Source organism: Panthera tigris, chromosome X (assembly GCF_018350195.1).
Source record: "Panthera tigris isolate Pti1 chromosome X, P.tigris_Pti1_mat1.1, whole genome shotgun sequence".
Taxonomy (NCBI): domain Eukaryota; kingdom Metazoa; phylum Chordata; class Mammalia; order Carnivora; family Felidae; genus Panthera; species Panthera tigris.
The window spans coordinates 87,582,647-87,605,370 of record NC_056677.1 but is presented as its reverse complement, the minus strand read 5'-3'; the positions used below and the strand labels follow the sequence as shown (position 1 = coordinate 87,605,370).

The following is a 22,724-nucleotide window of genomic DNA, read 5'->3' as shown; positions in this document are numbered from 1 at the left end:
CACAATCACACAAAGACACTTTATTAGTTTCCTCTACAAGAGACAGTAAACAGTAACATCAACCTTTTTAACAGAAATCTCAGGTCACTGGAGAGGCCAAATCAATGGGAGGAAGATGAGAATGAGATATTTAAATTAATCAAAAGGCACTACGACCCCACCTAAAACCTACTACCAGGGTGGTAGCGGGCTCAGGAAGATTAAGCTACGGCAGAAACAATCCCATGTAAATGTTAGAGATCACGTAGCAGGGGGTAAGTTTGCTTTCCAGAAGACTGTAGTACAAGGAACATTTGGGCCTGAGAGGGTTATCTGGCCAGGGAAAGGGCAAGATGGCTGAAGGTCAAGTCAAATGGAAAGGAACAGGTACAAAGGAGAATCCAAGGGACACAATCCCCAAGCAGGGGGTGAAGGATCAGGCTATTTCCTCCCAAGAAGCATTCACTGCCCTGTGTGCTGCCACCCCTCAGGCCCCCCCCCACCACCACCAGAGAGCTGCCTGCTGGCTCCTGCTTTACAGGACTCACCAACCAGAGCTGGGTTGGGGCTGCCTAGGGTTCCTGCTGTAATTTAGCATAGACTTTTGAGAGCTTTTCACAGGTTGGGGGTTGGGGGATGGGAACTGGGTTGGCTTTGTCACCAGTGGTTTGGAACCAAGGAAACCCTGAAGTATTCACATGCAAAGTAGTCTGAGCTTCCCTCTACAACTTCAAACACCCCTACAACACAACACCCTCTCAAGCCTGCAATCTTGCAGCAGTTCAGCTGTGGTTAAAGCTGCAAAGCTGCCAGGCTCACAGAATCCAAGCTGGAATGAGACAACAGAGGCAGGAAATCCCAGCAGTGAGTCTCAATCGTCTTTCTCTAATTTAGGAGAAATGCTAATATACCTGATGTGGGGTGTGGAAAGCTACACTGGAGCAAGCTGGGTTTTCTGCTGGATTTTTCATCAAATACCAAGGGAGAACAAGGGGCGGGGTTCACTTTATTTGTAAAAAGCCTCAGCAGTAATTCTATTATAAAGGGACATGGCTGAACAGGTAGGAAACGGACTCCCCGTTGTGAGTTCTCCTGATGGCTTCTGCGAGGATCATTGAGATGTCAATCACCTAGGAAAGTGAGAAAATCGGCAGGTTAGGAACACCCAGACAGAGGACCCACCCTTTTGTAGATACTGAGGAGCAGACCTGTGAGGGTCCTTCCCCTTAAAACAGCTGCACTGTGCTATTTCCCTTCGGGAGCCACACCCAGCCATTCTGCAGCCTTTTTTTTTTTTTGACGTTTATTTTTTGAGAGAGAGAGGGAGAGCAAGCATGAGTCAGGGAGGGGCAGAGAGAGAAGGAGACAGAGGACGTGAAGCAGGCTCTGCTGACAGCAGAGAGCCCGACTCGGGGCTCAAACTCACAAACCCATGAGATCATGACCTGAGCTGAAATCAAGAGTCAGACGCTTAACTGACAGCCGCCCAGGTGCTCCTCTGCGTTGTATTTTTAGTATCACCACTTAGGAAAGAGTCAAAGTGCTAATGGAGGAAAACCCCTCACTCAGACTCACCAAGGTGGCGGTAGGTTGACATTTACAAATTCTTATGAATGAAAAAAAAAACCCATTTAAGCTGAAAAAAAAAATCCTTAAGGACATGGATGCTCCAATTCTACATATTAATTTCAGAAAGCGAATGGACTACTGTACACTTTAATTAAGCAAGGCCTTGTTCTTTTGATACAACAGCACTCGAACTTTAGTGTCTAATTCCTTGGGGAATTAAAACAGTGGTCCCAGGACCTCTTGGTTGTGCACATCTCAGATGGAGCAAAGGAATCCACATTTTAACAAGGACCGTAGGTAATGAACTTTGTTTCCAGAGCATGCTTTGAGAAACGCTGCCGTCCTAAGGGGTGTACCACTGGTTCAAAGGTTTCACGTTATGTCTGCAGGGGCCAATGGTTAATAGCGACACACACATACTGGAGAGCAAGGACTTGTAAATGTGAGCGGATATCACGATCACTGAGACAGTCTGTTGAAATGTAGCATCCCTGGCGCTCCATCCTCCAGAAGTGCATCTAGCAACTTGAATCTTTTAAACCTGATTTTGTTTTCTTACTTTTGGACCACAGATCCTGATGACAGACTGAGCCCTTAAGAGCAAAGCGGGGAGGCTTCAGAACGTAGACACCCAATTCAATGTATGAACCACCTCCTAAATAAATACTTAGCAGAGTATTTTGTAAGAATTGCATCCTTACCTGTATTTTGGAGCAATGCTTCATCTTATCCTCCTGAGGTATGGTATTGGTGACAACTACTGCTTCAAAGCATGCATTGTTAATGCGGGAAATGGCAGGGCCAGAAAAGATTCCATGAGTCAAGATCGCATAAACTCTGGTGGCTCCAGCTGAGAGAAGTCTAGAGGAAGAAGCAGAGATGCTTTGGATTAATCTCACCTGTCACCATAGGACCTGAGTTCATGGAGAGGAGTGCATTAGTCAGCTTGGGCTGCCATAGCAAAATACCACAGACTGTGTGCCTTCAAAAACAGAACTTTATTTCACAGTCCTGGAGGCCGGGAACCCTAAGATTAATATGGTGACAGGGTGACCTTCATCCTGAGGCCTCTCCTCGTGGCTTGTTGGCAGCCGTTGTCTCACTGTGCACTCATGTGACCTCTGTGTGCACATATGCATGGGGTAATCAGCTCTCTGGTGTCTCTGCTCACAAGGGCACTATTCCCATCATGATGGTCCCACCCTCGTGACCTCATCTAAACCTAGTGACCTCCCGAAGGCCCCATCTCCAAATATCATCGCACTGCGGGGGGCCTAGAACCTCAACATATGAATTTTAGGAGGGACACAATTCGGTTCACAGCAAAGACAAATATATGGACTAAGAACTGATCTGAATAGGTTTGGATTAACATAGTGAGACTGGCACAGACTGCTATGCTCAAGGAAATCCATCTCCTTTTTTTCCTGGGCACACGGCTGGACTACCTTTCCCAGCATCTCTTGCATAGTTAGGAGTGACCATATGTCTTAATTCTAGCTATCAGTATGTGGGCAGATACAACATACACGACTGGTTGGGCTTATAAAAATCTTCCATGGGTGGGGTGCCTGGGTGGCTCAGTCGGTTAAGCATCCAACTTCAGCTCAGGTCATGATCTCATGGTTCGAGCCCCACATCGGGCCCTGTGCTGACAGCTCAGAGCCTGGAGCCTGCTTCAGATTCTGTGTCTCCCTCTCTCTGGCCCTCCCCCACTCATGCTCTCTTTCTCTCTCTCAAAAATAAATAAGAATTAAAAAAAGATTTTAAAAAAAATCTTCCACAGGTGATTCTCCATGCTCTTTTCTTCCTTTCTGGCTGGCCAAAATGGAAATGTCTTCCAAGGTAATCTTGGAAGCCTTATGTTAAAGATGCAGCACTACAAAACCAAAAGAGGAATACTTGCACTGGAGTTAAACCACAAACAAGAACTATCACATTAACCAACTGACATTTCAGGGAGTTGATCTGTTACAGCATTTAGCATTACCTTAATAATACAAGGACAAAATGAGTTTTATAAATGTATAGTCCAGGATCCAAATCAGCAATCATTCAGCACACAAATATTTTCTTAGCCCCTATTATATGCCAGGGCCTGTGCCTGGCACAGACACCCAGAGGTTAAGGAAAAATCATGAAAAACTATGCTGTCCACAGTAATGTGGATTATAAACAATGGGGAGCCACTTAAGGTTTTAAAGGAGAGGAGTGATGGTATCTAGCCTTAGTTTTAGACAGATTTGCAAGAGGGGAGGCAGTGTGAGAGAAGACAGACTGGGGAGGTAAGAGATTGATTACCAGCAGCAGAGAGAACAGAGTGAAGGCAGTTTAGAACAGTGCAGGCAAGAGAGGAGAAATAATATGAATGAAGGTGGTAGCAACTAAAATGGACAGTCAAGAGGTAGGACCAGGGTTTCTGGCTTAGGTAAAATATAAATAGGAAAATACAGTATACCCTGGAACAACATGGGGGTTAGGGGTGTCAACCACCCACCCCCACAGTTGAAAATCTGAGCACAACTTTTGACTCACCCAAATCGTAACTAATACCCTACTGCTGACCAGAAGCCTCATCGATAACATAAAGTCCATTCAGACATATTCTGCATGTTATAGTATATACTCTATTTTTATTTTATTTAGTTTTATTTATTTATTTATTTAGAGAGAGAGCAAGTGCACAAGTGGGGGAGGGGCAGAGAGAGAGGGAGAGAGAATCCCAAGCAAGCTCCACACAGTCAGCACAGAGCCTGACGCAAGGCTTAGACTCATGAACCATGAGATCATGACCTGAGCCAAAGTCAGACACTTACCCAACAGGCGCCCCATATGCTGTATTTTTACAATAAAATAGGCTAGAGAAAAGAAAATGTTATTAAGAAAATCATAAGGAAGAGAAAATACATTTATAGTCCTCTACTGTATTTATCAAAAAAAAAAAAAAAGCACAATAAGTGGACTCACACAGTTCAAATCTGTGTTCAAGGGCCAACTGTATAGTCCTGTCTGTTCAGGCCTATACATTTCTACCTTAATTTGTTTCTTAAAAAAAAAAACTATCGGGGCACCTGGGTGGCTCAGTCGGTTAAGCATCTGACTTCGGCTCAGGTCATGATCTTGCGGTCTGTGAGTTTGAGCCCTGAGTCAGGCTCTGTGCTAACAGCTCAGAGCCTGGAGCCTGTTTCAGATTCTGTGTCTCCCTCTCTCTCTGACCCTCCCCCATTCATGCTCTGTCTCTGTCTCAAAAATAAATAAACGTTAAAAAAAATTAAAAAAAAAAACTATCAAGGGGGTGCCTGGGTGGCTCAGTTAGTTAAGCATCCGACTTGGGCTCACATCATGATCTCGCGGTTCGTGAGTTTGAGCCCCGCGTCGGGCTCTGTGCTGATAGCTCAGAGCCTGGAGCTTGCTTCAGAGTCTGTCTCTCTCTCTCTCTCTCTCTCTCTCTCTCTCTCTCAAATATAAATAAAACATTAAAAAATTTTTAAAAAACAACTATCAAAAGTAGAGTATTCAGAGTGATAAGAACATTTTGGAAATACAGCGGTGATAGTTGCACATACTGCGAATGTATCTAACGCCACTGAATTGTACACTTAATGGTCAAAGTGGCAAATTTATCTTTTATATAGTTGAGCACAGTAAGAAAAAAATAAGTGAATCTTGGGGAAAAATAAAATATTCATCAATGATGCATATTGCAATTCAAGCCTAGGGTAATAAAAACTCCCAAAGATAGTTCTCATCCCCCTCAATTCACCTGCAGATAGCAAGCAGTTAGCTTTTCACTTCTAACCACTGGCCCCACCACCTCTCGGCACTCACTTGTCAGCCGCATGGCAGATCGTGCCACAGGTGTCGGCCATGTCATCTACCAGGATGGCCACCCGATCCTTCACATCTCCCACCAGCACCATGCGGTCTACTTCATTGGCCTTCTTCCGTTCTTTGTGAATCAGAGCGAAGTCCACATTCAACCGGTCTGCGATGGAGGTCACTCTGCAAGACAGCGGCGCATTCACAAACAGAGTGTATGTGTGTGTGTGTGTGTGTGTGTGTGTGTGTGTGTGTGTGTGTGTTTGTGTCTCCTAAAGATGCCAACACAGGGACTAAACAGTGGGTTTGTTTTTCAGGGAGACCGCTCTTCGAAACCAAACTGTTCCTGGGGCTGGAAGAAAACAACTCTACTTGACTGGCTTCTCAAAGGCAAACGTCACAAAGCAGGTTTTAGAGACTAATGCATCTGTATCCTGGGATTAGTCAGACTTCAATTATAATTAATTCCGGTTTATAGCAGGGGAGAGCCAGATGCCTCACCAGTCCTGGGAAGCAGCAGGATGCTAAGGCACATTCATTTAATAGACTGGCAGCAGAAGGGGAGAGAGAGAAGACTTCCTTTAGCTAATGCCGGGGGTGCACAGACTGTCCCAACTGGATGCACAGATGTGATGAGAAGTGAACCTGAGCCTCTGACAGGAGAGGAGTAAGTCCCCAGCCCATTCCAGTGCCTGTGCGCTCAGCTCACCGCGCTTACCCCCAGTGATCCACCAACTGTCAGTGTCAACTGTACATGTGCACTGAGCTTGGAAGTTCCTTTTAGGAGCGCTAGAAAGAACATTGTACCAATTAATCAGGAAAATGGGACATCTTGCTTGGACAGCCTGAAGGATCGCCAACAAATCAAAGTGTCTTATTTTTATATTACAAAATAACATAAACCAAACTAGAAAGTGACACAGAAGACAAATCTTTGGTGACAAAGTACCACAGAATTCACTCAGACAGAAATCCATCCCATGTAAATGACAGCACTCTGTTCCAGTAACATGTAGGTCCATGCTCCTCTGTGCCATCATCGTGCGTGAAGAAGCCTGTGCTTTGGGTCTTGTTTTTATTTTTTCATTTCAGAGAGAGAGAGAATCTTAAGCAGGCTCCAGGCTCAGTACAGAGCCCCACGCAGGGCTTGATCCTACAACCCTGGGATCATGATCTGAGCCAAAATCAACAGTCGGACACTCAAGTGATTGAGCCACCCAGGCGCCCTGGGTCTTGTTTTTTAATGCAGCACAGATACAACCAGAGCATTATGTCTGATTTCCATTGTGCCTATGGTCACATAACGGAGTTTGTGCTGGACAGGGGAGAGCCTGTGACCATACAATAGAGAACGTGCAAGATCCAAACCACAACCTGAACAGCTTATGTATCCTGATCTAAATAAACCATACCTTGTGTTCCCCACTACTAGAACTGTGTGGGCATAGAACATAAAGAATAACCAATCTCCTTGGAATGTTTACTCATCCAAGACAAATGCATGCTCAATTAGCTCAAGCATCCCAGACTGCCCATACTCCATGGCCAACAAAATCAAAGACTGACAGGGGACACCTGAGTGGCTCAGTCAGTTAAGCTTCTGACTTCGGCTCAGGTCATGGTCCCACAGTTCGTGGGTTCTAGCCCTGCATCAGGCTCTGTGCTGACAGGGCAGAGCCTAGAGCCTGCTTTGGATTTTGTGTCTCCCTCTTTCTCTGCCCCTCCCCTGCTCGCGTTATCACATTCTCTCAAAAATAAACATTAAAAAAAAATCAGTGACTGACAAAGCAGGAAGGGCTGGAAAAAGTCACTCCCTACACCATGGAGGGGAAAACTCTGTGCAAACCACAATCACACAAGGACCTCTACCTACTCCCAAAACCCTGCCAAGACCAAACTGATAGCTACTCACTCAGCAAATCCTCCACTATGGAAAGAGAATTATAAACACACACACACAGAGTGGTCATGTGGCAATAAGTCACCTACTAAAGGCAGTTTTCCTATACCCAACTTTGGAAAGAAGATCTTGGCTTATTTGTTTCAAACACAACTATTTTCTAAGTCACATGGCAAGATGTGAAAATAATGCCCAACAAGTTAAGACAAGTTTGACAACTGCCATTAGGGGGATGTTTTTTCGGCTCTGTCGCTTTTACAGATGATAACGAGCGATTACATGAGACTCACAGAGCCACACATCTGGCTGGATAACGGAACTCAAGTGCTCAGCTTATCAGTTCTGTTGGAGTTACTGAAATAAAGAGGTTGTGGAGAAACAGTCATTGAAGATTTGAATGGCCTTTAGAAAGATTGGAATTAGCTTTCCCCAATCATCTGTGTTTTGTAGCCTCTTCATTCTATTTCCACAACAAGAAGAACATGTGTCAGACTTTTGAATGCATTACTAATGAGTGATCCACTAAGGAAATCAAGAGCTCTTAGTTGGCACCATGTGAGCTGTGAAGCACTGAAACTGGCAATGCCTGGCAATCAGTTTGTTTAAAATGTTAAGGTCTTGGTTTTAAATATAAAGTTACCACATTTTATTTTCCCTCCTGCTTAATGTCTCAATGCCAGGATTAACACGGGTCAAACGAACAGCATCATGAGGGGTGTAAAAGCCTATTTGTCCAATAATAGCACGTGGTTCGATAGCTGGTGCCATTCACTGGAAACCCCAATTTCCCAGCCTTCTGGATGGGTTCACAGTGGTGTTCCTTGCTAGCTCTGTGGTGCCAAGTTACTAATGGGTTTCAGTCAAGCCTACAATACTGCAACTACTTAAGGACCCCCTCTAGGCTGCCTTGTCTTTCTGTCACTTTCTGGCAGTGACTCAGGCCAGTAAAACTATGTCCAGCTCGTGTCCCAGCTACTGATACACCCATTCTGAAGTATACATGACCCTTGAAAAACATGGGTTTCAACTGTGCAGGTCCACTTATAAATAGATTTTTCTTGATGCAGTACCATGCTGTAAATGTATTCTCTCAACAACAGTGTCTTTTCTTTAGCTTGCTTTGTTGTAATACTATCTATAACACACGTAAAATACAAATTGTGTTAATTGACTGTTTATGTTTTTGGTGACACTTCTGGTCAACAGCTGGCTATTAGTAGTTAAGTTCTGAGGTGGTCAAAAGTTATATGCGGATTTTGGAGTTCATGGGGCAGGGGGTGGGGAGGTCGATGCCCCTAATCCCCATGCTGTTCAAGGGTTAACTGAACTTAAAAACTGTCACTTGCTAGAAAAATGTCAACTTTCTGACATCGCTGTCTGAAAGATATCCCCAGTACTGTGAGAACAATGCACATTTTGGTCGTACCTCTTAGCTCCACCAGCATCGGGGGAGACAATAGTGCAGTTCCTCCACTCGGAGATGTTTTCCCTGATCCATTTCAGGACAGCTGGCTCCGCGTACAAATTGTCCACTGGGATATCAAAAAAGCCCTGTAGAAAGAAGCTGAGTCACTTTTGCTCTCTTTTTGTGCTCTTCGATTTATAAATGACTAATACAAAGAGGATAATAACTGGCCCAAAGAATACCTTCCTGTGACATTCAAACTGATTAGAAGGCATGCTCAGTGTAGCAGATTAAAAATGGCTTCTCAAACCTGGGCTGGCCAAGAGAATCCCGGCCAAGAGGGGCAAGGCCTGACTTCAGTTAACCCACAATTGACTGCAGGACCATGAAAGAGCCCTTGGGAAGAACGGCCAAGTTCAGCCAATACTGCAACTGCCCAGTCAATGTGGAGACCCATGAGGTAATACTTATTGCCTTATTCCATCAAATGTTGGGCTGGTCTGTTAGGGAACAAAAGCTAACTGCTAAACCAGTTAGAAGACGCTTTGATACGTAAACTTAGTGGAATGTATTTATAATAAATGGTCACAGAGAGTAACTGGTAAAAGATCTCTGTTCTAATACTAGTTGCTACAGATTAGTTCCATTTCTCAACAAATCTGTTCCTCTTCGATAAAATGGGTATAATCAGGGGCACCTGGGTGGCGCAGTCAGTTAAGTGTATGACTTTGGCTCAGGTCATGATCTCACGGTTCGTGGGTTTGAGCCCCTACATTGGACTCTCTGCAGTCAGTGCAGACCCCGCTTTGGATCCTCTGTCCCTCTACTCACGTGCACGCACATTCTCTCTCTCTCAAAAATAAATAATAAAAACACGTTTAAAAAATGGGCATAACCACCTACCCTGTGTACCTCACTGGATTGCCATAAGCCTCCAATGATGATTTGAAAGTCCCTTTAAATAGTCCAAAATACAAAGGAATGCTGTGTTCCCCTTACTCTGTGTTTATGCTAGAAAGTAGATTCTGATATCTGTGGCTCTAAATTTAATGATGACAACAACAGTTCCCAATTACTGAACACCTATCCTGGGCCAGGCATTTATACCATAAATTTAATACTCACAATAACAATGCAGTGTGTGTTCAGAGTAGTTAAATAACCTGTGCAAGGTTACAAAGCCGGTAAGTGTCAGCCAATATTCAAACTAGGTCTGAACCCAAAGTCCATGTTCTTCTCAGAATACCAGACCACCTCCCTTATCCAACCACTCCAAATGACTGAGATCGTAAACAATGCTTAAGGTGAGGATGTTTATTTATTTATTTTTTTTAACATTTATTTATTTTTGAGACAGAGAGAGACAGAGCATGAAAGGGGGAGGGGCAGAGAGAGAGGGAGACACAGAATCGGAAGCAGGCTCCAGGCTCTGAGCCATCAGCCCAGAGCCTGACGCGGGGCTCGAACTCATGGACCGCGAGATCGTGACCTGAGCCGAAGTCGGACGCTCAACCGACTGAGCCACCCAGGCGCCCCAAGGTGAGGATGTTTAAAATGGTGTCGATGTCTAGTTTATTTGAGCTGTCTTTGGGCAGGTTTTTGCTTCTGTGCGCTCTTAGCATTATAAGCTCTCTCCTCCCCACACCCCCTGCTTTCTAATGCTGAATATTTAGCTTCCAGATACCTGAATCTGAGAGGCATGCAGGTCCATGGTGATAATATGATCTGCGCCTGCTACAGAGAGCATGTTTGCAACAAGCTTGGCTGAGATTGGAGCCCGGCTCTAAATGGAGGGGACGAAAGAAGAAGGACAAAAAACCAAAAAGCCATTTTGAGAAACAATTCATTTGCTCAAGAAACATTTGCTTACTGTGCACCTACTATGTTTACGGCACCATGCTACCAGGAAATTCATAGCACGTGCCATGGCCATTGACTATATGAGTAAATTGCAATCTAGCACAAATATTAAGTGGAATATCACTTTTCCAAATCAGGATACATATTTCAGAGAAGAAAAATACCTTCCTACCTTTTGTTTTCTTAATGTACAAATTTTCAGCCTATTTAAGGGTTTTAATGCTCAATTATTCAAACTAGGCTGACTTAAAAAATCTTCCTCACAAGAATTATTAAAATCTCTTTTGACACATACATATGCAAACCTGTATTGCATCTGACATGTCAAAACTTAAAAGACAGATCACAGAATGGAAATTCTAGTTTATTGTGCAAATTACACCACTTGCTTACTCATCTTGAGGTCAATATTCCAGCAACTTCAACCTCCTTAAATGACAGATAAACACACCTGCTGCACGATAAACTAGCAAAGCCCATGCCCTTTATACTCTGTAGGAGCACTATAGTTTCAGAATAAAAATGTCTGGCCTTCTCCCAGACACTGTACGTAAAATTTGGGCACTGACTGTTAGAACAGACCTGCAAAGTTTTATACATGTACCTTAACCTCTACTATACCAGATAAATAAGGGGAGATATGCATGTGTATAATGAGACCAGGTATTCATGTAACTGACTTCAAGTTTTATGACGAGGGTCCCAGAGGATCTACCAGTTTAAAAAATATTCTACTCCACGGTAGCTGGTGCTTAGTCCTCTTGATACAATTAAAAAGTCACAGTGAGCTGAGAGTCACAGATGTATGATGAAGAAATACAGACTACAAAGATGTTGATTTATATAAACCAATCACATGTCAATTGTTTTGAACATTGGGTAATACCTAAGAGAATGTGATTAAAAAAAACAATATCCTCTAAATATGTATCTAAGAATTAAGGAAGTTTTTTTGTGACTCTGGGCATGTGCTTCTTCTGATTAAAACAAACAAAAAATTTTTATAAAGTAGATTCTGCTCCCACCTTATCCTTCTTGTCCTGCCGGGCATACGGAAAGCATGGGATGACTGCAGTAACCCGGCTGGCTGAAGCGATCTTGCAGGCGTTAATCATGATCAAAAGCTCCATTAGATTGTCATTTATTTCACCACAACCACTCTGAACAATGTAGACATCCTCTCCACGTACACTTTCGCCAATTTCCACACTACAACGAGAAAGGAACGAAAACAAAAAACAGATTTTAAAGCACCATACTACACTTCTACAGACAGTACGGCCTAAAAAGTATAACTTCCCTGCTAGTATGCTGTTAATGAGTTCTAGCTGCACATGGTCACTGATCCCCTCAGACTTTGGGAGATCCCCAGGAGGAGCCCCTGTTCCAGAAGCAGTTTACTGCCTCAGTTTACGCCAGTGTACTATACAAATATTACCTACTGTTACATGAGACATGGCATGAAAAAGACTGGCTAAAGAACTTACAAGTAACCGGACCATAATTTCAGCGAGCTGCCTGTGTCTCATTACGTACAGGAATAGGACATGTGCATGCAAATTGGATACAGAGCCTGTGACTGTCACAATCCACGTATAACAGAAGTAGAAAGATCATGTGAGGAATGAATCACGCTACTGTTCTATAACGATGCCTTCTATGGAAGCCAGTACCACATCTACCATATTGGCACTTCACTCAACAAACAGTAAATGTTCATATGCCAGTCACTGTGCTAAGTGCCAGGGACACATGGAGAATAAAACAGATGTGGTCCTTGCCTCCATTTTATGCGAACTGTATTCTTTCCAATTAGTATGTCTTGTTTAAAAAATATTCCACAGGAAGTTAATTATGGAGTAGGGCTACACTTTACCATAAAATGAAAGTTTTAATATCCATGCTTGGATTGTTACCAAGAATAACTTATAATTAAAAAATCATAACCTTCGTGACACCTCAGAGCATCACCATTTCCCCCAATTAATCCCGTAGGTGAGGTGGGGGTATTTGTGCGTGCGTGCGTGTGTGTGTGTGTGTGTGTGTGTGTGTGTGTTACGTAGCGTGTATCAACCAGGAGTAGGTTAGAATTGTGGATAACTCCTACTGATCAAGAGAAAAACTTCAACAGGAGAGAATTCCATTGCCAGAAGCAGCTAATATAGGGAGACAGTTATATTTATTCTTTTCCAATTCAAGTAACAACTAATTTTAAAAAGAATGAGGTTGGGTGCATGGGTGGCTCAGTTGGTTAAGTATCCGACTTTGGCTCAAGTCATGATCTCCCCATCGGTGAGTTTGAGCCCTGCATCAGGCTCTGTGCTGACAGCTGGAAGCCTGGAGCCTGCTTCAGAAAATAGGTCTCTGTCTCTCTCTGCCCCACCCCCACTTGCACTCTGTCTCTCTCTCTTAAAAATAAACATTAAAAAAATAAAAATAAAAAATAAAAAGAATGGGGTTAGTTTACATTGTAAAGCAAGACAAATAAAAGCAAATGGTAAAAATCAAACCAGAAACCAATTAGAACAGGGAAGCTGAGATTCCTGGTAGCCAGAACAAAGAAGAAAACCCATTAGTTTGGGATATCTGGAGATAAACCTTCTTCAGGCACTGAATTAAAGACGTATTTTATACTGGGGATCCTTATGTTAAAAGTGCATGATTTGCTCAATAATTAATATCAATAAAGTAGAAAATGGGCAAAATAAACCTGAAGTAAGCAGAAGAAAATTAACCATAACAGCAGAAATCAATGAAACCAAAAACAATAGAGAAAAACCATGAAACACAAAGCTGGTTCTTGGGGGAAGGGGAATTTAAAAAACTGGTTAAGCCTTGGGGCACCTGGCTAGCCCAGTCAGATGAGCATGCGGCTCTTAATCTCAGGGTCCTGAGTTCGAGCCCCACATTGGGTGCAGAGATTGCTTAAATAAATAAACTTTTTAAAAAAAATTAAAAAAATGGATGTCTCTAAGACTGACCAAAAACAGCTTCACTGGAGAGTTCTACCAAACATCTGAAGAATTCACACGAATTGTGCACCATCTTTTCTAGAACGCAGATGAGGAGGGAATACTTTCCAATGCATTTTACAAGGCCAGTAGTAGTGAGCCACCAAAACCAGACAAAGGCAACATAAGGAAAATACAGAGAGGGAGAAGAGAGGTGGATGTGGTTATGACAGGATGGAGCCTTGTGGTGACAGGATGGTTTTGTATTTTGACTGCATCAATGTCCATATCCTGCTTCTTGTGTCACACTACAGTTTTGCAAGAAAACTCTAGTTTGGAATGACTATGGCTGGGAGCTTTGGGAAAACTGGGTAAGGGGTACACAGAGTGTCTTGGCATCATATCTCACAATTACCTGTGGATCTACAACTATCTCAAAATTTGATTTGAACACAGAAGCGCATTATCATGCTTTGTGCATACTTGAGTAAATAAAGCATTAACTGTGGCCCTCAGTGAAAGCTGAAGTCACAGAAATGTAGCTAAAAACAAGCATTTCTGCATTAAGTCAAAGAACCTAGTCCAGTTGTATAATGTTCTGAGAAACTGTGTAATACTGTGAGGGAATCTGGAAAACTCTGGGCTTTTTGATTTGTGAGATAGCTCATCTCAAAAGATTTTCTCCATAGCTTACTATGTATCAGTCACATGGCCTTCCTTAACATTCCCTGCTCACATCATTGCCTTGCACTTCTTCCCACTTATCTGGGATGCTCTTCCTACAACTAGCTGGTTTATTTCTCAGGACTTCAATCAAAGTATCTCCTCTGACCCTCTTACCAAAAAAAATGACTTCCCTGAGAAGCAAAAGATCAAAAGTGACTTAAAAATAATCAACCAATATATATATGGACCTTGTCTGCAAACCAATTCGAGCAAACAGAGAAGAAAAGCACCCACAATTATGAGGCAGGGAAATGTGAACACTGTGTATTTGATATTAAGAGATTGCTGTTAACATTTTGAGGCAAGAAAATGGGACTGTGGTTACTAAAATGCACAAGGGCAATATACTATCTAGGCTTGTTTCAAAGTAATTGTGGGTGTGCATGGAAGGGGGAATAACAGATGAAAACAAGATTAAACCAGGAATTGAGAACTGCTGAACTGGGTGATGGGTACCTTGGGGGAAACCACTATACTCTTCTACTTCTGCGTGTTTGAAATGTTTCATAATAAAGTGACCCTCCCCAGTCATTCCCTCACCACCTCAGTTATTATCTTCAAAAACACCTATCATAACTTGTTATCACTTTATTTTGTAAACACTTGTTTTACTGCCTGTCTCTTTCACTAGAACATAAGCTCCGCAAAGGCAGGGACCAGATCTGTTGCACTCTTCTGTATCCCCAGCCAGCCAGTGCCTCTAGGGCACAAACGATGAATGAATGAATATCCGGCAGGACTAGGATGCCTCTCGGTATCCACTCAAGATACTGTGAACCTTCTGCAGGTGTTACTATTGAGAAAATTTAGGAGACGGACTTCTTTGGTTCCTCACAAAGTAACTCACTTCACACTGGAGGCAATGGGTCCAACATGTTTCTTTAAAAGATTTTGATAAATCTGTTCATACCCTCTTCACAGATACACAGCTGGCAGAGATTTCATTTTGGGTGGAACTACATACAACCTGTTGGGAGCACCAAAATACAACAGCTATGAAGAATTTTGCAGCAGGATCCTGAAATACTGATACCGAGGCAACAGAATAAATGATATAGCAATTTTGTGGACCCCGGCTTAGCCAAGTTGACATCTGTTAATCACCAAGGTCAGCCTTAAAAAACAATGGACTCTGGGGGAGCCTGGGTGGCTTAGTCAGTTAAGCGTCCAAACTTTGGCTCAGGTCACAACCTCAGGGTTCATGAGTTTGAGCCCCGTGTTGGGCTCCATGCCGACGGCTCAGAGTCTGGAGCCTGCTTGGGATTCTGTGTCTCCTTCTCTCTCTGCCCCTCCCCTGCTTGTGTTCTCCTTCTCTCAAAAATAAATAAACATTAAAAAAAAAAACAATGGAGTCTGTCGGCAACCTTAACTACGCCAATGCCAAAATTACATTCTGAAGATATTCTTCAAAATTCAAATGGACAAGCAGGAGGGAGCCAGGGAGCACTTTCTGTGAGAGTAAATTCCATGTTTTCCAAAGGGCAGGTCCTAGAATGGCACTGACCAATCTGGGAGTCACTGGATTTGTGTGGTTATGGAGTGCCTAAAATGTCACTAGTGACAGAGGAACCGAATGGAGATGTGCTACAAGCATACAATACACACTCTATTCATTGTGAAGGTGGGAGAAATAAAAGGAAGACGTATCTCAATTTCAAAGTTGCTTATGTGCTGAAATTATCATATTTTTGGATATACTGGGATAAGTAAAATATACTAAAAATGTAAAAAACACAATGGACAAGGCTAAGTCACACCTCCTGGAGGAGAACGCGCTCTGCAGGTTACTCATTGTGGTAGGCCCAAACAAGAGACAGCGGTGTTTAAGGGACTTCTCAGATCTCCTTCACTAACACTGCCCACCCTTTAAGAAGTTCCAGTCCACAAGAGTCCCTTCTATGTTTTATGGTGCACAATTCCGGGGTCTGGACCAAGTATTTCAAATACCTGAGCAACTTAAAAACTCAAGAAAAATTTAATCCCGCCCACAGGTGTGGGGTGAGCCCCATACCTCACCTCCTTGAGGAAGATCTCCATTTCCCTGGGGGAGAACAAAGGTCAGGCACACTGATTTCCAGGAAAGTCACCTCTATCCTCTACATGTGATATGGAAGGCCTATGGCTCTTATTCCAGTCAAGAACACAGAATATCATCTGTGGTCCAGACATACACTCAACCCAGAACCAGGTGGTGTTGATTAGGAATTTAAACAAAAGATCCAAGAGGCTAAGAGAAGGGCTAATTATCTATTCCAAAGCTTTGTTTTCAAGTAAGACCAGAAAACAACACATGATGGCTTACCTCTCTTTACAAATGCCTAAACTATCATAAGTAATATTAAAAATACCCATAATAATTGCTTACATTGTTCCTTATGTTACTCAATATCATTATTTAAGGATCCCACCCATGAAATTCCCAGAATTTTGTGCCTGGAGGTATCTAAAGAGTTTCATGATACTCAGTTGGTTAAGCATCTGACTCTTGATTTTGGCTCAGGTCACAATCTCACCATGTGAGATCCAACCAGTGAGATCCAGCCCCTTGCTGGGTGTGGAGCCTGCTTAAGATTCCCGGTCTCCCACTCCCTCTGCCCCTCCCCTGCTCATGCTGTTCTGTCTCTCTCTCAAAAAAAAAAAAAAAGAAAAGAAAAACTACATAATCCACTGCAAGTGGCTTTATCCCTTTGGCTACCAGGAAGCCAAGGGATGCAGTTAAAGTAACACTAGACTGCAGTAACTACCTTGTGCCAAATTCTTGGCACAATTATGATAGGCCTTTGTTCTGGAAAGCTTCTGAAGCATCTATTTAACAAATCGTGTGACTATCATGAAACACACTTCAAATCCTTTCTTGAAAGCAGCTAAAGTATTAATTATAAAATTAAGTTATCACTGCCAAGTTAAACATGAGAGACCATTTGTTACATACATAGATTTAGCAGAGGTATGCCTTTAAAAATCATACTCTAACATCATATAAGGTTTGAATAATAATTTTTATAAAAGGACCAGCTCACCACCCAACACAATTGCTAGTAACACTTTTGTGTTATCATATTACCCAATTATAGTCAACCAACAGTTCAGCCATTTCCCAAAACCAAATTTAGGACTAAATCCTGAAGCATAGAAAGGTGTTATGACCAGACATGTATCTAGCAACTTGAAAATTTTATTTATTTAACTATATGCAAAATAAAGCAGTGTAAGTAAAACTAGGACACTGCCTTATTTTACTGTGTATTCTAATCTCACTAATCAAGATCAATCTTGCCCCTCCAGTAGTATTATAAGGTACAGACTTTCAGAAAGCCTTCAAATACCTGCAAACTACACTCCTATTATACAGCTTGGTCAATCAATAGTTCAGTGAGTCCTCAAAAAATCTTAGTATTATTTCTATGGTTTCCTCTAAGTCTAAGAAATGATAAATTAGGCAGTGATTGATGGTAGAACAGCTGTGACTAAAACCTGTTTGCTTTTAATGTAATTTATCTTGTATCTTTTAAATTAAATTAAAAAAATCTTGCTTTTAAATATAATTTATCTTTGCTTGTAATGTAATTTATCCTAAACTAGGAAAGACCTAGTTTAGCAATTTAAAGGGTAACACTCGGTGTTCTCTCCCTCTAGCTACTAACGGTGTGTTCTCCAAATGGATTTGGGCCAATCATTCCCCCAATCTTCTGGCAAGGCCAGGCTGGCTATGTCCATCCAATGAGAAAAACAGCTTCTCCTTTATCTTTACTTTAGCATCAGTGCATCCAACCAGCATGGAACGCTAAGAAACACAATAGGAAATAGAGCGAAATCTAAAAGGCAGATAGTCTTCTTAAGAAAATCTCAAGAATTTAGATGGAGACGTTGGCATGTGCAAAATGCAAGGGATTAACTAACCAAAGGATGTGGTTCTTAAGAAAATCCTAGACAATCAAAGTAAAGTCCTCCCCCCTCTGAGCCTATCCACAGTAACCAAATAAACCAAAGCTATTTCTTGATATTGAAGAGAATCAAAAAAACATCAAAAACTTTAATTTATTCATAAGTTTTAAAAGCCAGATGAGATATTCCGTCAACAAAAATAGTAAGCAATAGTACCCAGTATTGGGCAAGTTACTTAACCTCTGAATCTTAGTTCCTTCATCCATAAAATGGGGATAGTAACTTCTCAGCAGGGTAGAGGGGATTAGAAATGTATAAAGTACTTAGCATAGGAACTAGCACCTCTTAAGCACTCATTATACATTAATTACTATTAATTTGATTATTGCCGATGAGAGCAGAAATTGGGTCAACTTTTCTAGAGGGCAATTTGGTAACACTGTTATCAGTTGCCTGAAAAATGGCATCTACCCCTTAACTTGGTAACTCCCCTTCTAGGGATTTGTCCTAAGGAAATGGACAAAGATTTGTGTTCAAAGGTTTTCATGTAAAAGCATTAGTCAACAACGGGAAATATCTACTAGAAGGGACTCAGTTATCTAAAATTATGGTAAAACTGTAAGAAGACTAGAACAGCTATTTAAAACCATGTAGACTAAATATTAAGGGGATAAATTATTCAAAATATATTGCTAAGTGATGAAAGCCATAGATACCTTACATTTTTGGAAAAGTACATAAACACACAAAATATCTGGAAGGTCATAATCAAAATGTGAAGAGCTGATCTTGGGTGGTGGCGGCACTAGCTGGGAGGTCTTTTTTCCCCTTTGTCCTCTTCTGTAGTTTCTGCAATACCATCACCACAACTGCTTACCAACATCCACTGTGCATTTATTGGGTTGGACAATGTTCTAATTTATCTCATTTAATCTGCACAATAATTCTATGGGTAGCTATTACTTTACAGGTGAGGCAAAGAAAAGCTAAGATTTCAAATGCAGGTTCTCTGATTCCAGAGCCTGAGCTTCTAATCTCTCTTATCTATTTGTGTGCAATACACCCACCTATATGTATGTTTCCTGTGTAACTGGACAGCAAGGGAGGCTCCTGAGTCGACAAGTAATGCCACTCTGCTTGAGAGAGCAGCAACCCCTGTGATTCTGCCAAATAGCAAAACTGTCTCATTTGAGGATGGGCTCTGCAGTTCTCCATCTGATGACCCAGAGTACCCACTGAGCTGCTCTGTCTGTGCCTTCAGAGCCCAAGAGTCACACAGGGCAGTAGTTACCATTTCTACAGTGCAGAAGAGCCAAAGGTGGGGGTGGGAGATGGAAGGGGGAAGCTCCACAGGCAACATACTCAATTATGTTCAATGAAGATTTCAGAACACCTAGGAAACCAAAAAGCTATTAAGCCTGAAATGAGGAAACCAAACCAGTCAGCCATTTTCCACATTGGGCTTAATCTTAACCAATGTTTCCAAGCATGCCTCTGTCCAGCTGTTTAAAAATGAAACCAGCCTGATTTCAGAAGTAGATGGGGATTGCTGATGAATCCAGATCGGTCAGAACACTGAATTGTTCTCGTCCTCCCCCTCTCCCAATATAGTTTCAGGTTCTAGAGTATTGCATTATGACAGAGGGTGAAGCGTTAACACAAAGAAAAATAAGGTCTTTGGATTTTACCTAGAAGTCTAGGAAGAGGATTTAATAACCATAGTTCTCTAAGGGGGGCAAAAAACCCCTCTAAATGAAAATCATTCTTGTCCCCACCTGTATTGCCACATGCAAAGTCTGGTCCTGTATGGTTTCATTACTAGGGTGTCATAATGGTGTGGTCAAAGCTAAAGACAGCAGCTTGGCCAGCCTCTTCTAAGGTATTGCCTAGTTACAGATGGTGTCAGTGTTTACACTATCATCTGCATCACAACCAGCGGTACAACAATCAAGTATCCAGAAGGAAGCTGTCCACTACAGATGAATGCTTTTATAAGCAGATCTAGATAGGATAGGGGAGTTACACTTCCATAGTAAGTTTAAAGAAAGAAACAAAAGGGAAAAAAAGCATTTAGGAAAAAATGTTGAAAGTAACCTTAACTAATTAAACTGACCATTAGACTTGGTGTAAACTTTCCCCTTACTAGTTGACTGCATCCGTAAGACTGTGGGCACAGCTCTGATTTGATCAACAGGATCACAAAACACAAAGTATACCTATCAGAACCAGAAGATTCTACGTTTAGGTGGAAGGCGCATTGAAAGGATGAAATAACTAAGTTATCTTTTAAGATGGCCCCAAGGTGCAGGAGGAGGTTGGGAGTGGGGGGAGGGAGCACGTTTAATTAGCAAGGCAATGAAAAAAATTCCAGCTGCAATGTACTATGAAATTCCGGTTTTCCACTGTATTATCTTTCCTCCATTATCTTAACACTCTGCGATGAAAACTGTTTCCTAAAATCCCCACAACAGCGCTAAGAGGAGTGGACGAGTTCAGGAGAGACTTTGCTACTGAAAAATGCGTTTCTGTATCATCTGTACCAGTATCCGCACTGGGAAAGGTCAAGGATTCCAGAACTAAGGTTCCCCAAAATTTTTGGATGGCTCAAGCTGAGATGCTGGCAATCAGGATGCAGAGTTAATGCATCACTTTATTTGATCAACTAGATTTAACTTAAGTGTGGCTCCGATTCTAAAGATGTGAAAAGCCAACGCTTGCCAATCCAAGGGAAGTCCTTAGTAATCATTTTGGCGCCCTCAGTACATATGTCAATTTCCTTCAAAACGAAACCCGACCGACACCATTTCGAATTGAAAAGCTGCTTCTTAGACTCTAAAGGAAACACCAGGAGGGCTTATTACGCAGTTAAGGTTCTCCCAAGCAAGCCGGTCCAAGAGTTAAAGTGAACCCAGTCCAGTCTGGATAGCTCAACAGCGAAGCGACAAAGCCACGTGTCCCCTTGGCCGAGGCTAAGCGTCTTTCCCTTCCCGTCGCTCTAGGCAGCTCTTTCAGCAGCCACTACCCCGCCTTGGGTCCTCCAGCCCTTGACTTCAAACCCGACAGCTTCGCCTCATGCTCCATCTTGACTCCACCCCACCTCACGGTGAGAATGAACGTGACCCTCCCGCGAGAGGTAAAATAACGGAAACAGCCCGTGGGGCACGCTTGCCACAGAGCTGCCCCTTCCCCTTCCCCCCCCTCCCCGCGGTCCCTCAGAACTCACGCGGCGGCCCCATTCCCCCTACCCTCTGCCACCCAAGCGGGGTCCCTGCCGCCCCGGGTTGGGGTCCCAACTTCGCCCTTACCAGGTCTCTTGGTTGCTGAATTTCTTAGTCACCACCTTGCCTAGCTCCAGGCCCAGGCGGTCAGCAATTTTCTGGGATAAGTCTTGGTGGGAACTGCCGCTGAAGATTTTAATATTCGGCATCTTGGCCAACCACCCTAGGCACTCTCTGCTCAGCGATCACTGTTGCTGCCGAGACCGGAACCGAAGTCGGCCCACAGACTCAAGTCCTAACCGCTTCGCGTTGCTACTCCGCCATCTTACATTCCCGCCGGGCGTGCGGCTCTAAATTGCCCAGCGCCAGGAAGGCGGGGTCAGCAAAGAAATCCACACCCCGCCCGCCCTGATTAGCTGAACGGGAGCGAGGGGCGGGTCCTCACTGTGGCTCTTGCCTGCCTCCAGTTGTCTCAGGTATTGGCTGGAGGCCACGAAAGGGGTGAGGCTAAGGTATAGCCCCGCCCCCTGTAGCCAGGCAGTGGGTGAGAGCTGGCTCAGGAGCGCCAAAGCAAACCACGTTTGATTGGGGAGTGCAGGGATGCTGGTGACGCATAGTGCCAGATCTTTCTCGCAAGCGGGAAATCAGACACGCTTTTTTTTTTTTTTTCCTTCAGTGCCAGAAATTAAGTCTGGCTCTGGTTTACAGTTCCTTTTAAGAAAATCTGTTTATCAGGATGGCAGCCAGTTTGTCAGAATGAAGGGGAGGTTTCTGAACAAGAGTTTGCATATTTCTGAACGTGATTTTTATCTCCTTATAAGGATAGGGCTGAATTAAAGCACGTTTACATCACAGAAAAACACCCGTACCACAGGTGCATTACAAGGGCATGCTTACCTTTTGCAACTGTACTGTGTTGCCTTTGCCTGGAAGACAAGTCCCAAGGGGAAAGTGACTGAGGGCATGTCACCTCAATCATACAGAGACATGGCAAGAGAAAGTTGTGTTTTGTCTCGGATGCTGAGACCAAGTGTGTTCAAACAAGTAAAGGAGTGTGGATCTTCCAAAATATCTTGCTGATAAAGATCCGATTTATCTAACCCTTGGAAAGGAGAGGAAATTAAATATATGTATGGGACTTGAGATAAAGAACCCTGAAGGAATCAGAAAACCTAGTTTTTGGTCTTATCTGCCTCATGGGAGCCTCACTGTCATGTCTGCATGTTGCTAATATGGCCTTTTACACCACGTTTTATTATTTTTATGATGATGCTTGCTAATTGGACCAAAGAGAGCCTTTATTCTGACACCACATTTTCAGTAAGCATATTCCAATCACAGGTTGGAAGAGAAAAATCATACAATTTTAGAATCATACAATTTTAGTTATGAGCACCATAACTACAAGCTGT

At 42.8% G+C, this 22,724-nt stretch overlaps 1 protein-coding gene across 1 annotated transcript; it reads right to left on the bottom strand.

Moving 5' to 3' along the window:
• PRPS1 (phosphoribosyl pyrophosphate synthetase 1) lies at window positions 1-21,674 on the bottom strand. Its single transcript, XM_007090638.3, has 7 exons — window positions 21,400-21,674; window positions 11,558-11,741; window positions 10,357-10,455; window positions 8,694-8,818; window positions 5,377-5,550; window positions 2,250-2,409; window positions 1-1,109 (listed from the first exon to the last, which is right to left on the bottom strand). Exons 1-7 carry the CDS (start codon window positions 21,519-21,521, stop codon window positions 1,017-1,019), a joined length of 957 nt encoding a protein of 318 aa, XP_007090700.2. The 5' UTR covers window positions 21,522-21,674; the 3' UTR covers window positions 1-1,016.
• Between the last annotated feature and the right edge of the window lie 1,050 nt (window positions 21,675-22,724).

Bases quoted from the DNA above. Each gene is read 5' to 3' on its own strand.
- PRPS1 (XM_007090638.3), bottom strand. From the start codon at position 21,521: ATGCCGAATATTAAAATCTTCAGCGGCAGTTCCCACCAAGACTTATCC. The intron at 11,742-21,399 runs GTAAGGGCGAAG...TTCTCGTTGTAG, and splicing joins TTCAGCAACCAAGAGACCTG to TGTGGAAATTGGCGAAAGTG. The intron at 5,551-8,693 runs GTACGACCAAAA...GCTGTCTTGCAG, and splicing joins GATGCTGGTGGAGCTAAGAG to AGTGACCTCCATCGCAGACC.